At 45.1% G+C, this 14,706-nt stretch overlaps 1 protein-coding gene across 4 annotated transcripts in view; it reads right to left on the bottom strand.

The window, feature by feature from the left end:
* HCK (HCK proto-oncogene, Src family tyrosine kinase) overlaps window positions 1-14,706 on the bottom strand; it is a 216,870-nt gene that overhangs the window by 43,789 nt on the left and 158,375 nt on the right. For all 4 annotated transcript variants that reach the window (XR_015297624.1, XR_015297623.1, XM_086932677.1 and 1 more), the window contains exons 7-9: window positions 11,989-12,092; window positions 9,960-10,109; window positions 9,617-9,769 (exon numbers count right to left, since the gene is read on the bottom strand). Coding sequence is in view for 2 of the 4 variants with exons in the window: in XM_086932677.1 (XP_086788803.1) it covers window positions 9,617-9,769; window positions 9,960-10,109; window positions 11,989-12,092 (407 nt within the window). In the remaining 2 variants the exon portion in view is untranslated. The remainder of the gene's footprint in view (window positions 1-9,616; window positions 9,770-9,959; window positions 10,110-11,988; window positions 12,093-14,706) is intronic.

The following is a 14,706-nucleotide window of genomic DNA, read 5'->3' on the forward strand; positions in this document are numbered from 1 at the left end:
ATACACCTCCCCACTTGTGAGGACGAGGTGAGGAGAGTCAGGGCTCTGGTGGCTGTGTTGCTCGTCCTGAATCCATTGTGGACGGGACACCTGGGGGATCGGTAGCGCTGTCGTGGCAGCGCGACTGAGCTGAGAAGAAAGGGGCTGTCCGAGCCTGAAGCCGCGCGCTACTGCGCATACTCCAAGCCGGTACTGCTTTCCCTGACAGGAGGGGCCTAGGATCGAGCAGGCCCGGTGGAGAGCAACTTCCAGCGTCAGACGTGTGGAGCAGTCTCCGCTCCAGGGCCGCTTCTCTCCCGCACATGCGCGGTAGCGCATCCTCGGAGTAAATCGTCGAAGGCGGCCTGAGGGGAGATCCAGGCGGAGCGCTCTTTGGGAGTAGACCGAGTTTGACCACTCCTCGGGGCTGGGTTATATCAAGAATAGCCGGGCCCTTGAGGAAGGCTGCTGCCGGGGGAGTGAAGGAGCCCACTGAGGGGAGCTGAACCTCGGTGCTGGGGCAGTGTTTAGGAACAGCCTTTTTGAACATAATCCAAGTAAGGAGTGAAGTGGGAACTGTTGGGGGGGCTGAAGTCTTCCTCCTAGGGGGATTCCAGAGAAGAGAGACACCCCCATCTCTTCTGACCCTTGACTGAGAGTACGGAAACCAGTGGTGGGGGGAAAATTCCTGGCACTTGGTAGAGAACTGACGCATACCTAATTCTGTGTGAGCTAGGGGGAAGTTCTTCAATTTAACTGATGTAATGACGCCCTGTTTCGAGTTGTTTATGCCATATCATCTAATCTGTGCCTTATCTAAAAAGCCAGAGGTTGATTAACAAGGGAACTCTAGTCTAGTTGGGAAAACCTGAGGTTCTCAGACGTTGATATCAGGAGCCTTCCTCTTGTAAGTGCATTCCATTGCTAAAAGGGGGGTTGCCGCTTCTGAACATTGAGATAGAGGATTTTATGTAAAATTTCTGAAAGAGGTTGAAATGCTAAGTGGTTATTGAACTAGATTCTTTTGATGTTACAGGAAATGTTTGAAGACGTCAGGTCCAAATGTACAGTGTGTTAAACTGATGAACAACAGAAAGAAAAGATAAAATAAGAGTATTATTTTTATAAAGCAGCACGTATTTTCATACAATATTGTGGTGTAGTGTCCTTTTTGTGTGGAAGTGCATTGAATTACTGCTGGGTGGTGTGCAACCTTTACACATGTGCCTCTGATAACTGACTGTCTTACCCTAGGCCAGGCTACCCTATGTGACCTGGCATCTCTAGGTCCAACACAGACCTCTGCCATTTGACAGCCTGTCTGGATAGATTGGAGGAAGAGGTTTTGACACTTGGCCTCTGGAGCCAGATCATGGCCCCAAAACAGATTAAGATCTACATTCCACAGCTCAAAGGCAGTCAGGATTGAAATTCAGGGGAGACATCTGTGGTTCAAAGGGAAACACTCTGAATCACCCCCAACTTCAAAGGCAAACTACAGTATAACTACAGGTGCCATACTTAAGCAGGGCAGAGATACACTTGTGGGGAAGAAGGACCGGAGATCCTGGAACTGCGTAGTTCACACTGCTAGAGGAATCTGCTGTTTACAAGGAGGATTACTGTTGTAATAGTCTCAGGGACATTAAAGACTTCCTGGTAGGGCCCCACACCATGTACGTGTGACACCTGGAGAGCAGTTTCCCCTCTTAAGTGTCCGATACACAGGTTGCGATCCTTGGAGGTGGGGGCGTACCGGTAGCAGTGCCTTATTCTACCTTGTGTGGCACAGCTGAACTTGTGCCTGTGTGTGTGACCGGGATTGTATGGTGCGACTCAACTCAACACGCATTAGACATTGTGCCTCATTTCCAAGGAGGCAGGGGATTGGTAACTCTTTGTTGTGTATGACCGGAATTGTCTGGTGCGACTCAGCTCAACGTGCACCAGATGCTGTACCTCATTTCCAGGGAGGTGCTGAATTGCGACTCTGTGTGTGTGATAAAACTGTCTGGTGCGACTCGTACCAATGTACACCAGATATTGTGCCTCATTTCCAGGGAGGCACGGAGGAGCGGATTCATGTTCCAGAGTGCCCAGGCTGCCTGGGCGCTACTTGGATGGATGTGTGTCCTACAGGGTGCTTCCTACTTTTGAGAGGCTCCCTTGCTTCAATCCCCATTCATCGATTGCTCCTTTGTGTGCCCTCAGTGTGGCAGACCAACTGCCCTCACCTCACCCAGCCCAACGACTTTGTGTTGCGAGGTAGTATTACCAGGATTAGGGTGGTGAGAGTAATTGACTGGGCAAAAGAATGCTTCTGAGAGCGTTCAGAAGTGGGTCAAGAGATTGCCTAATCCCCCTGTGCTTCTCAGAACTGGATTGATGCCTGAAGGCACAGTGTGGAGTCCTTTGATTGAACTTCCCGAATAGTGGCCAAACCTCAATTTTTTGACTGCCGCCTGATTAGCCCTGGTACCTACCCCACCATTTTCCGGGACCCTGACTAAGTGTGACTCCGTCTGCGACCAGCCTGGTATCAGGGGTAAGGTTTTGTTTATCTCCAACCCGTGATGTAGGATAGTCGGGTTGACTGAAGGGTGAAGGAGGGCTTGGGCCAAGGGGTCTGCAAGTGCCTTATCAACTGACCAGCCGGATATCAGTGTACTGCATTAGGTTGCTGTGTGCCTGTGGGTGCCATACGAACCTGCCTGATATCCATAGCACCGTGTATTGGTGCATAGTGGCTGTGTGGGAGTGACGGTGGTGTTGCCTCACACATTAATTCCTTGCCAGGAGAGTATTATGTTTGATATTGGTTTTTACCCATGCAGCCTTGGCCCATCGGGCTATTTATAAAGTGTTGTAATTATCTGTGAGTACACATTTCTGATATCGTTGTGAACTGGGGAGCACCCTATAACTGTGAGGCATTGAATATTTGCTAGGGTGGGTCTCGTTCTGACAACTTTTTGCACTGCATAAGGGTGCTTGGGAGTAAAGTAGGACTTTTTCCAAGTGTACATATTACTGATGTCATATTTAACATGGATAGGCCTAGTACTGTTAGTTATATTTCCAAATGTGATTTATACCCAGAAATACATGATGTTCATGTTGTGTTAGTTAATGTGTGTGTTGAATACAAACTTTATTTAATACACCACATGTGAAGTCACTTTTGTGAAGCTCAGTGTATTTATCGTGTGAGAGTGCTGTACCAATGTTTTACACATTGCCTCTGAGATGAGCCTAACTGCTCAGTGCCAAGCTACCCAAGGGTGAGTACAGGTTATACAGTGAGTGTAACCACCAGCCCCTGAAGGGAGTGATAGGTTATGTCTGACTAGGGCCTTGCCTCAGCCAACAAGATGCGCCAGTTCCAAAACTGACAAATTCCTACATTTGAGGTTCATGTTTCAAGGATTTCCCTACCGGCGGTGGAGAGGAGTTTAGTCTCAAAGTATAGCAGGTATAAGTGTAAGGTTTAAACTCCATCGGAAAATCCATTTGGACAACACAGTGATACTAATTTTTGGCACCGATACTTCTCAGTGGCCAGATGCCTGGTGGCGTTCGGACCTGGTCCCTGTGTCCGTAGATTAGAGGTTGTCTTCAATATCGAGTTCAACTTCGAGTACCCTGTAAATAATCTCACTTCATTCTGTTTTTGTCTTGTCTTGTTTTGGTCTTAAATAAGATCCTTCCATGGTTACCTTCTCACTTGAGAAAGAATGTAATCCATGTCAGTGTCTTATCTAGGCTGGTCTACTGAAACTCCCTGTTTAGGAATGCTGCTTTATCTGATTCATATTCAACAAATTATTCAAAAGGTGGCATATAAAAGGACTTATATTTTTCTATATTTATCAGTCCTGCTTCCTTTTAGACAGCACATTTTTCAAAGTGTTCTGTTTGTTGCACCAGGCCTGCTCAGTAAGGGTGTAGCCTTCTTTCATAGGGACCTTAATGTCTTCACAGGACAGTCTGGTGTTCTTCTGAATGCTCCTGTATTGTTGCCCATGTTCGGAAATGTAAAACGTGGTGTCGAGAGTTTTTCTACGTTTCTCCTAATGCATGGAACTTTCTTCCTCTGTTGATTAGATTTAACCAGATCATATACGAATTAAACACAGGGCAGACGAAGACATCTTGTATCGGGGTAGCAGTTGCTTTTTAAATTAAAATTCAATTCAATTCAATTCAATGAATTTATATAGCGCGCTACATACCCAGAGGGTCTCAAGGCGCTAGAGGAAGGGTGGGGAGTTACTTGTCGAATATCCAGGTTTTAAGTTGCTTTCTGAATGCTAGGTGGTTCTGAGTGAGGCGAAGGTGAATGGGAAGTGAGTTCCAGGTTTTAGCCGCCAGGTAGGAGAAGGATCTTCCTCCCATGGTGGTTTTGTTGATGCGGGGTACAGCAGCGAGGGCTTGATTGGAAGAGCGTAGCTGGCGGGGGGGGGGGGTGTAGAAGGAGAGTTGTGTGTTGAGGCATTCGGGTCCAAGTTCGTAAAGTGCTTTGTGTGCGTGGGTTAGGAGGCGGAATGTTATTCTCTTATTGACGGGGTGCCAGTGGAGGTCTTTCAGGTGACCAGAAATGTGGTCTTTACGCGGGATGTCTAGTATGAGTCTGGCTGATGCGTTCTGGATGCGTTGGAGTCTTTTCTGAGTTTTTGCAGTTGTACCGGCGTATAGGGTGTTTCCGTAGTCCAGGCGGCTAGTAACCAGTCCGTGGGTGACCGTTTTTCTAGTTTCGGTGGGGATCCAGCGAAATGTTTTTTTGAGCTTGCGGAGAATGTTGAAGCAAGATGATGAGACGGCGTTGACTTGTCTGGTCATCGAGAGAGAGGAGTCCAGAATGACGCCCAAGTTCCGTGCGTGGTCCGTCGGGATGGGTGCTTTTCCAAGGGCCTCTGGCCACCAAGAGTCGTCCCAGGAGGAGGGGGAGGTACCTAGGATAAGGACTTCTGTTTTGTCTGAATTCAGTTTCAGACGGCTGTGCTTCATCCACTCGGCTACTTCTTTCATTCCTTCATGTAGATTGGTTTTGGCGGTGTTAGGGTCTTTGGTGAGTGAGAGGATCAGTTGAGTGTCATCAGCGTAGGAGATGATGTTGAGGTTGTGTTGGCGAGCGATGGCCGCGAGGGGGCTCATGTATACGTTGAAGAGGGTGGGGCTGAGTGAAGATCCTTGTGGCACGCCGCAGATGACTTCAGTAGCCTCCGACTTGAATGGTGGGAGGCGGACTCTCTGAGTCCTTCCGGCGAGGAACGAGGTGATCCATTCCAGTGCTTTACCCTGGATTCCGATGTTTCTGAGGCGTTGTATCAGGGTGCTATGACAGACTGTGTCGAAGGCAGCGGATAGGTCGAGGAGGATGAGGGCGACTGTGTCTCCATTGTCCAGTAGAGTTCGAATGTCGTCTGTAGCAGCGATGAGTGCGGTCTCAGTGCTGTGTTTGGCTCGGAAGCCGGACTGTGAGGGGTCGAGGGATTTGTTGGTTACGAGGAAGGCGGCGAGCTGGTTGTTGACGGCTTTCTCGATGACTTTGGCTGGGAATGGAAGGAGCGAGATGGGGCGGTAGTTTTTGAGTTCGGTGGGGTCAGCTGTGGGTTTTTTCAGAAGGGCGCTGAGTTCGGCGTGTTTCCAGCTTTCCGGAAAGGTGGCGGAGTTGAGGGAGCAGTTGATGACGTCTCAGAGGTGTGGTGCTATGATGGAATCAGCTTTGTTGAAGATGTGGTGAGGGCATGGGTCTGTGGGGGATCCTGAGTGGATGGAGTTCATCAGGCGGATGGTGTCCTCAGTGGAGATAGGGTTCCAGTTATTAAGGATGTTCAAGGGGGGTGAAGGTATAGCGGAAGGTTGTGTGGGTTGGTCTTCGGGTTGTTTGGCAAAGCTGTTGTGGATGTTTGCGATTTTGTCGTGGAAGAACCAAGCTAGGGAGTCGCAGAGCGTTTGAGAGGGAGTGATGTCGTTGGAGTTGGCAGTGGTGTTGGTAAACTCTTTGAGGATGTTGAATAATTCCTTGCTGTTGTGGGCGTTGTTGTCTAGTCGATCTTTGAATGCGGCTTTCTTTGCGGTCTGGATCAGTTGGTGGTGTATGCGGGTGGCGTCTTTGAAGGCGTCCCTGGTGCCGGTTCAACTTGGATTTAAGCAGCATAAGAGATTCTAACTGTGCCTCCTTTGCATTTTCAATTTCTCTATAATCTCTAACAAAACTCTGAGGGGCAGATTTACAAGCCCTTTGCGTCACATTTGTGTCACTTTTAACATGGGAAAAGTGACGCAAAAGTGGCGCAAGGGGCTTGTAAATCTGCTCACGACTTTGCAGTATGGATTACAGATAACTTTTGCCTAGGTGGGTAATAGAAAAGGCAAAGCAAGACTTCACCTCTCTGAACCAGGTGTCTCCATCTCCTGTTTAACATAAACAAAGTCACACACGACAAATCACTAAGTCAGGCATTTGGGAAATGTAGGACGTGTAACTATTTAGGGAGTTAGGGAGAGTCAAAATCCACACGTCAAACACCATGACAGGTGTCATTACACGTTTATGTGATTTCTGATCAATTACATTTCACAACAGAGGTTTATAATTACAAATCATTAAATAGGCTAAGTGAGGCACACAAAGTTAAATTTGTTAGTATGTGGGCAGAATGTTAAACCCACAAAACATCAGGAACAGGCTTTAAGATAAAGACTCCAATTGGAACATAATATAAACCATACAAAGCAAATCACTTGGCCTCATACTATTACAAACCTCACTGGGAGCTCATGAGTTAATAGGAGGTTAATACAGTCTGTGACACGTTCCACCATATGTGGCAGCTTTACCTTGAACCACCTCCTCCCCAGTCCATTTCCAAAGACTTGACAATGATCTGTTCTATTTTATATTCAAAGTTAATAACATGCTTGCCAACAACTCTGCTGCGGGCTGCGTATGAAAATAAAGACCTGATAGTATTGAACATATGTGCAATGTTGGATCCCGTGAGAAACGGGGGCATATTTACAACAAAAAGTTGGATCGTGGTGTTGCGCCAAATTTGGCAACGCCAAGCTCCGTCATTTTTAAAACGCAGGGATGCGCAGTATTTGTAAAAATACAGCGCACCCCTGCATTTCCCCTAGCACTGGTGCTAGAAAAGCTGCCTAGTGCCAGCGCAGGCACTGTTGCACGTGATGCATTCGTGCCTGTGCTGCAGCGGCGATTGTTTATGTGCAGGAAGGGACACCTTCCTGCACATAAACAATCAATAATGGTGACTTGCTCTTTCTATGTGTGCTGCAGAATGCAGCACACATAGAAAGAGCAAACACATTATAATTTCTTCTCGTATCGCCATTCTAAGGCCAGGTTTTACCTGGCCTTAGTTTTTGGTGCTGCCCCAGCCTTGTAAATCTGGGGCAGTGTCTAAAAGCAATGGGTGTGGCAGTACAACACCCCTGCAACACCCATTGCCTGCTCCTTTGCTGCAGCAGACTGCGGCGGAAAGGGACATATGTACAAGGTGGCCTTAAGCCATGTAAAGTGGCTTAGCGCCACCTTGTACATATGTGAACTGGCACTACGCCACCGGAGTGTCAGACAAAGTGATGCACCAATGGTGAAAGGGGCTTGTAAATATGCCCCCATGTGTGCCCAAGATCCTATTAGCATTGAATAATACATCATCAGCGACACTAAATACAAATATGAGGCAACTTGGGCATGCCACCTCTGGTTCTCCTCACACATTTCATCATGAATGCCTCAGTGGCTACAAAAATAGTTGCTCACAAACCTAAAGATAAACATGCTGTCAACTAACAATTCTGGAATAAATCTTCAGGTTTTTGGACACTCCTTATGTGGCTGCTAAGGTCCTTACTGCGACTGGCAACGATGAATTCTCTAATTTGGACCCACACTGCTGATCAGGCTTCCAATATCCCCAGTGATGGCAACCACAGTTATCAAATGAAGGAAGGACTCCTCTCATCCAGCAACACCTTGAGTGTAACTAATACCAGACATTTTTTGTAGGCATGGAGATGGGCGACTCCATGGCACTCGAGACCCGCTTTAGTGAACATGGTGTTATGTGACTAACAGCTCTTGACTGTTTACCATTTTGTGAGGAAAAATTGACTCATCCTGTTAAGCTTATGATGTTTCTGCCTTCCCTCGGCCACACTTTACTGTGGCAATCTGCAAGAATTGACTCTTTCTTTGAGTCTCTACAATGTCTACATGGATCCACTGGTTCACAATATTGAACAGTACTGTATTGGATAGCACATTTATCCTGTGGGCACCGATCTACATCTATAGCTACAGAGGTGATCTGGGGAGTGACAGCCAAGTAGCCCATGTATTAATGGGTACAAGATTGGATCCACTAAAACAAATTCTGCCTTAACAGTCTATGCATTTCTCTTTCTACGTTTAGGCCTGACAGGTTTGAGAGTCTGGACCAATTGCTGATGGCCTGACCAACTCCATGAACTTGCAATTCAACTAGATGGTTTTGTCTAAGTCAAGATTTTTGTTTTCTCAAGTTAATGCAAGCACCAACAATATCTACTACCACCTACTTTTACTGTGGGGAATCCTACCCCTCCCAAAACTTCACAAGAGTGCTCTGGCCCTCAAAACCGAAACATCAAGGCAGGACAATTGCAATGATATCCACACAAGACTCCACACCAAAACCATCTGCAAATAACAAAGGAGCCAGAACTGCACAGCAAGTACCATGTTCTGACCTAGCCACCCAGAGCACATCGCTCCAAACATAAAGTCCTTTACTGTTCCAGGTGAGAGAACAAACCCACTACTGTCCCCAGGGCTCTGCATGGAGAGTCACGTGACTAACTGTCGAGGTCTCCTAGAAATATGCTCCACTCAGATGCCTCGCTAAACCTATCAGCCAATCATCTGCTGAAAGACAAGTGGTATGGAGAACATCTTTCTTTACACAAGGCACTACCCTCTGGAACTCCTCTCACACAGAAGGTTTGAAAACCCACCTCCTTCTGGTGCCAGCAGACCAGAAACATGCTGATTGGTAATGCTGAGACTTACCTGTCCTTCCAGTTGTCCTTTACTTCAAAACCCATTTACATATTGCCAATTGCCCTTCCATTATTCTACTACTCCAAAGTGAAGTTCACTGAAGTGTTAAGAGCAAAACTAAAAACTCTGATAAATATATACATAACAATATTAAACAAATTACTTTTGTTACATGCCATGTATGCAGCAAATTTATATGTGATGACACACAATCAATCACCATGTTCACAATGGTACACAAACAAACTTATTATATTTAGAGGATTCTGGTTGCGATGAAAATTAATTTAAACATAGCCTGATATCATGATCTGCAATTAACTTTTATGCTGGCCCAAGTTTAAAATGCTGTTCAGGAACACCTCCTGCTACAAAGCCAAAAGGTACCTACCACACTGCCTGCTCTTAGAACCAGCGCCACTTGCTGCTACTTTCATCAGCATCACTAACCACCATACCATGATACAAGTGGTAGAACGATGACCCAGTGTTTCGGAAGACACGGTCAGCTATATCTTCCTTGCTGTACATTTTCAATTACATGCATGTTTTCAGCCACACTCTTACCCATCCAAACTTCTCCAAACTGCCCTGCTCCCAGCTTCTTCTCCAGCTTCAGGGACTCACGCGGAATCTCCCAGGCATCCTTCTCCCAAGGCTTCTCAGGTTTTGAGCTGGCACATGGCGTGGTCAACTTCTGGCACAACCCATCACTTTGTTCTGAAACAAGATCAAGAAGAATCAAAGAGGCACCATGAAATATGACCTTTCATAAGTACTGGACGGCTGAGCAACTGTCTTAGGACCTTCTTGGGGTGGGTCCTATTGCTCTCCTTGGTGGGAGGCCAGGGTTATATATCTTTCCTCCTGCATGTCCATAGGTTTCTGTTGCAAGAGCTGGATGACTTACTTTTGTAATGGTTAATGAGATCGTACAGAGTGTTGAAGGTGTTCCTGGGAGATATGTAGAAGCCGCCACTGTCCAGCGTCCGTATCTTGTAATGTTTCACGGTGTCTCCCAACTGAGGGTCCTTGTCTTTCACCGACAGAGAGTAGCTACCTGGAAATCACCAAACGATATACACAAAATGTAAGAGATCCTCTCTCACTGCAAACAACTGTAAGATCCTCCTCCATTTATTGTGGTCCCTTCTAACTTCACAACTCGGTCCTTACCCTGCCACCACTAGGTTAGCAATCATCAGCCTTCTTCTAGAAGAGAATCTGATGCCAGATCACTCACACACATCTCAAACCAAATGAGTATTGTGGGTGATTAGGAACAATGAAATGTACTGTCTGCCAGCCCACCATGTTAGCAGGTACTCTGGCATCCACGCTCTTGGTGGAGGACCATCTACCATATTTAGATGGCCATTTTGGATGGGATCTCTACATTTCCATTACATCTGCCAATGTGGTGGATGCAGTGAAGGTACAGATGAATGCTGAAATGATTATTAGCTTTGACCACTCAACATTGGATATTTTGTTTGTCTGAAATTCCTAAAGCAGAAGTTTGTTTCAGTAACACAATAAAATAATGGCCGTAACATGCAAGGATATTTCTCCCTGCATGTCAGTCCATTATTTTGGGTTCCTGGTCTGGCTCCATCTTCCATCGCACGGTGGATCCGCACAAGTAAAATCACTAATGGTAGTCTCACCCCAAACCAGTGGTTGACTGGCATCCAAATCAAACATCCTCCTCATGCTCACAATATTTCACACTTCAGTTAAACTATTAATATTTACACAGACAATTACTCCATTATCAATTAATTTCAGAATTAACAAACCTAGTAGCGTATTTTTATGTTTGGCGGGCCAGCCAAATTTTAAAATGTCAGCAGTATTAGGAAAAAACAATTCTCCCGAAGCAGAGGGAGGGAGATTTCAAGTCGGCATGGTGCTAGATTCTGGGTGGTTTGAGAAAGACCGTATATAGTTAAAGAGGTGGTTTGTTTTTTGTTTTAAGTAGTGGCCTGTAATATGATACAGTAAACCTTGAGAGGGACGCGTACCCATTGGGTAGTCAGTGCAGTTCTCAAGGTGGGCCTGATGTGGTCAAATTTCCTCTGATCTTCGATCATGTGAGTTGCACATGAAAGATCACTTTTACAAGCAGTAGGTGAAAAAGGTAAATGAATAGATCATTTGTTCTATCCATGCCGGATAGGAGAGGGGCCTGGAGGCCTGCCTGGTAGTTGAATGCTCAGCAGGCTCATATTCCTCCCATATCATAATCCATGGTTTAGCACTGCTAAGGACCATACCATGCCTCATATTGCCCTTTTTAAAACTATTTACTATAGATTGGCAAACACTTCTACTGTTAGAAAAAACCTATTGGTTTCTTGTTCCACCTTGCATGTCAGCACATGATACACATATTAGCATGTCAAGCCTTTTATCTTGACTTTCAGTTAGAGCCTCTGCATTCCTGGTGGTCCTCCCTTCCATCTTGCCAGAATCTCTTCCATCCTCTTTTATTGTAGGAGGTGGAATAGTCTACTAGTACTGTGACTGTCACACAACAAAGCTAAGCTTTCTTCCTGTTGCTTTATATTAGATACTTTGCCAATGAAAGGCAGTAGTATATATGCGATCCAGTAGATCTAACAGTTCCAGCTATGTCCATGTCAGTATTCCTGTTTACAAAAGGATCCCACATCAGGACTTTTCCTTTAGACACAAAAGCATAAGCTTCTAAATATAGAGACCCCTGATGAGATACTTCTTTTACAGATCATAATCGTTTATCTGTAAGTTTTATTTGTTTAATAATCAAGCAGATCTAAACTTCCACTCTTGGTGACCACTAATAATCCATACTGAAAACTTTATTCAAGATAAGCCTAATATCAATATATTGATGCAGGAAGTTCAGAAGAAGGGAGGTGCAATTTGGCCACAAGAGAAGAAAGGCCTGATTTTACCTTTTGTTGTCTCACTGTCTCTGATCATGAATGCTCCCACTGGGTTTCCAGACACCAGAAGTTGACGTTCTGCGTCCTTGCGGCTTACACCTTTGAAAAACCATCTGAATAAATACACAACCGGAGACATAAGGGGTGTGAGGTAAAACACATTCCTCAAACGAAGTGTAAGACATCGTGCACACATCTGGGGTAGTACAGACAGAGCTTAGGAATGAGCCATTTTTAATCCAATAGTAGCCAGTACATAAAGGTTTAAGTCAACCAGAGTTGTGCAATGAGTGCAGAAATCAATACATAAAGTGCAAGTAAAATGTCAATAATAGTCTTTAACATTAGAGTCATTGTTAGTCCATAGTAAAGGGGAAGTCTTTGGCAGACCATTAAGGTAAATTGAGATTTTTGCAATGGCAAATGGAACATAGGAAGGATATCACACTACTGGGTGATCTTTTAGTATGGGAAAATTATGAGTTCTGATTAGTTTCATAGAGAAAGGGGAATAGTCAACAACCAGTTTCTGACGTTCTTCACCTATGTGCAACGATATATAAAACATTTCTTGGATTCTCCAACGAACCACTAGAACATAGGATGTCTGATTCACAGGGATATTTGTTTTTGCACGTGAAAAGGAAAACATTACTAACCTAAAACGATAATTTTGGAGCTTGTAGGGTGTACATTCACATGCTATGCACACTCCTGACATCTAGTATTGGGTGTAGAAGTTGCAAGTTTATTTCTCTCGAAAAACAGGGTTGCTATACGGTTCCTACAAATTGAGTGGAACTGTGTATCTGGACAACAGAAACTTCAGAGCATGTGGACTCAGTCCACATATATCATCAGAAAATGTTGCACAAATACACAGTCCTGCTCAATTCGTAGGAACCGTATAATATGGCGCCCAACGTGGCGCTCCATGTTATACGATTACTATGAATTAAGTAGGGCTATTTATCTGGTGAACATAAACTTCAGTATATGGGGATTCAGTCCACACATACCATCAGAAAATCCTAGCTAGCTCACAGTGCACCGTCTGGTACCCTGGTAAGGTTAGGGGTTCAGTTGGGGAACTGCGAGCTAGCTAGGATAGGGCCAACATTTTCTGATGATATGTGTAGACTAACTTCCCATACTTTGAAGTTTATGTTGTCCAGATACACAGTCCTACTTAATTTGTAGGAACCGTATAAAAGGTTTTGGTTTCAAGGTGACTCGTGATGCCTTCCCCAAAACCCACAACGCACCAGAACACAGACTCCACTTTGGATTGCGTTTTCCCTCTATGTGTAAGTGTAAGTAGGTGTAGAGATGAGTAGCGATAAAGTCTTTAAATACTAAGAGAAATTTGTATTTAGAAAGATAGTAATTGCTAAATGCTGTAGTGTGAGCTTGGATGGGTGCAGTAGGCAGGGCTCATGTGAATCTACAGCACTACAAGTGCAAATCAAATTGTTACATGTAAATAAAGTTTTCATTTTGCAACATTTGCTGTTATAGGTACATACTGGCCATATGCTGCAAAACGGTACCCATCTCCCTAGAGTGGGAGCTTGCAAGCTAATGGAAGACATTTAAAACAAAGTTTCATGTACCATTTATCCGACTTCAGTGGCTGCAGCTGTTAGGTGCCACCGCAAAGAAGAGTAGGCTAGTCCAGCATTTTGTAGGTCCAACAAGTAATATATGAGTGTTCTTACTGCGGCTTCCAAAGGCTGATTGTGAAGATTGTTACAATATTGGACACATATTTTCATTGTAGCCACATAGCCTGTGTGAAGGGCTTTTGCATGCATTCGTCAATAAGGTGTAGGTAGCCAAGTTTCAAGAACTTCAGGTGCAAACCTCAAGATTTTTTGCCCTGAGGTTGGGGTGGAACAGCTGTCTTTTAATACTGTATTACAAGATCAGGATCCTGTGGAAGCTTTTCATGGAGATGGACGGACATCTTCAGTAGTAGCTGATACCACGGCTGCCATACCCTAGTGGGAGCTATGAGGATTAGCTGCTTGTCATATCTTCCTCACTGCTTATGGAATTAACGATAGATAGGTAAAGCGCAACCAAATAACGCTGAACAATTGATCCATAGATCATTGCCCATGGATTGTAGGTGCGGACACTTTGGAGAAAAAGCTTTGGCACTTTGCATTTTCACTGGTAGAAGTATTTTTGGATCACCTGTGAGTTTATTTACCATTAGAGTAAGCGTTGGTGCACCCTTCTCAGCAGTTCTGTAAGGTCATTGTCCACTCATGGAAAATGTTCCAGTAGGAAGAGAACCTGGTGGCAATTGGCCCATTGCCAACTTGTCTGTATTAGCATGGACGGCTGCGGTGACTATATACCCCATTTTTGTCCGTAGTGTGTGGTGGTTATGCTTATCTCTGTGAATGAGCATTGTCTTGTTGCAAATGAAGTTGTGATTAGGTGTTGTGCTAGCTGAACTACCATTAGTTCCAGTACATTGTTGTGCAAGTGATGTTGCTGCACGAGACCATTGACCCTGGATTGGGAGCTGGCCCAAGTGAGTTCCTGACCCCACTTTTTGCAGCTGCTGGCTGCAATCCGGTACCCCTTGCTGGTGGAGTGTGAGTTAGCAGACTCTCCTCCCCTTATGGTTGCACCAGCTATGGGGTTGCATCTGACCAGTATTTTGCTGACATGGAGGGTCTTGTTATGTCGAAGCTGGTACAACACATTGAAAAA

Source organism: Lissotriton vulgaris, chromosome 7 (genome assembly GCF_964263255.1).
Source record: "Lissotriton vulgaris chromosome 7, aLisVul1.2, whole genome shotgun sequence".
In the NCBI taxonomy this organism is placed as follows: Eukaryota; Metazoa; Chordata; class Amphibia; order Caudata; family Salamandridae; genus Lissotriton; species Lissotriton vulgaris.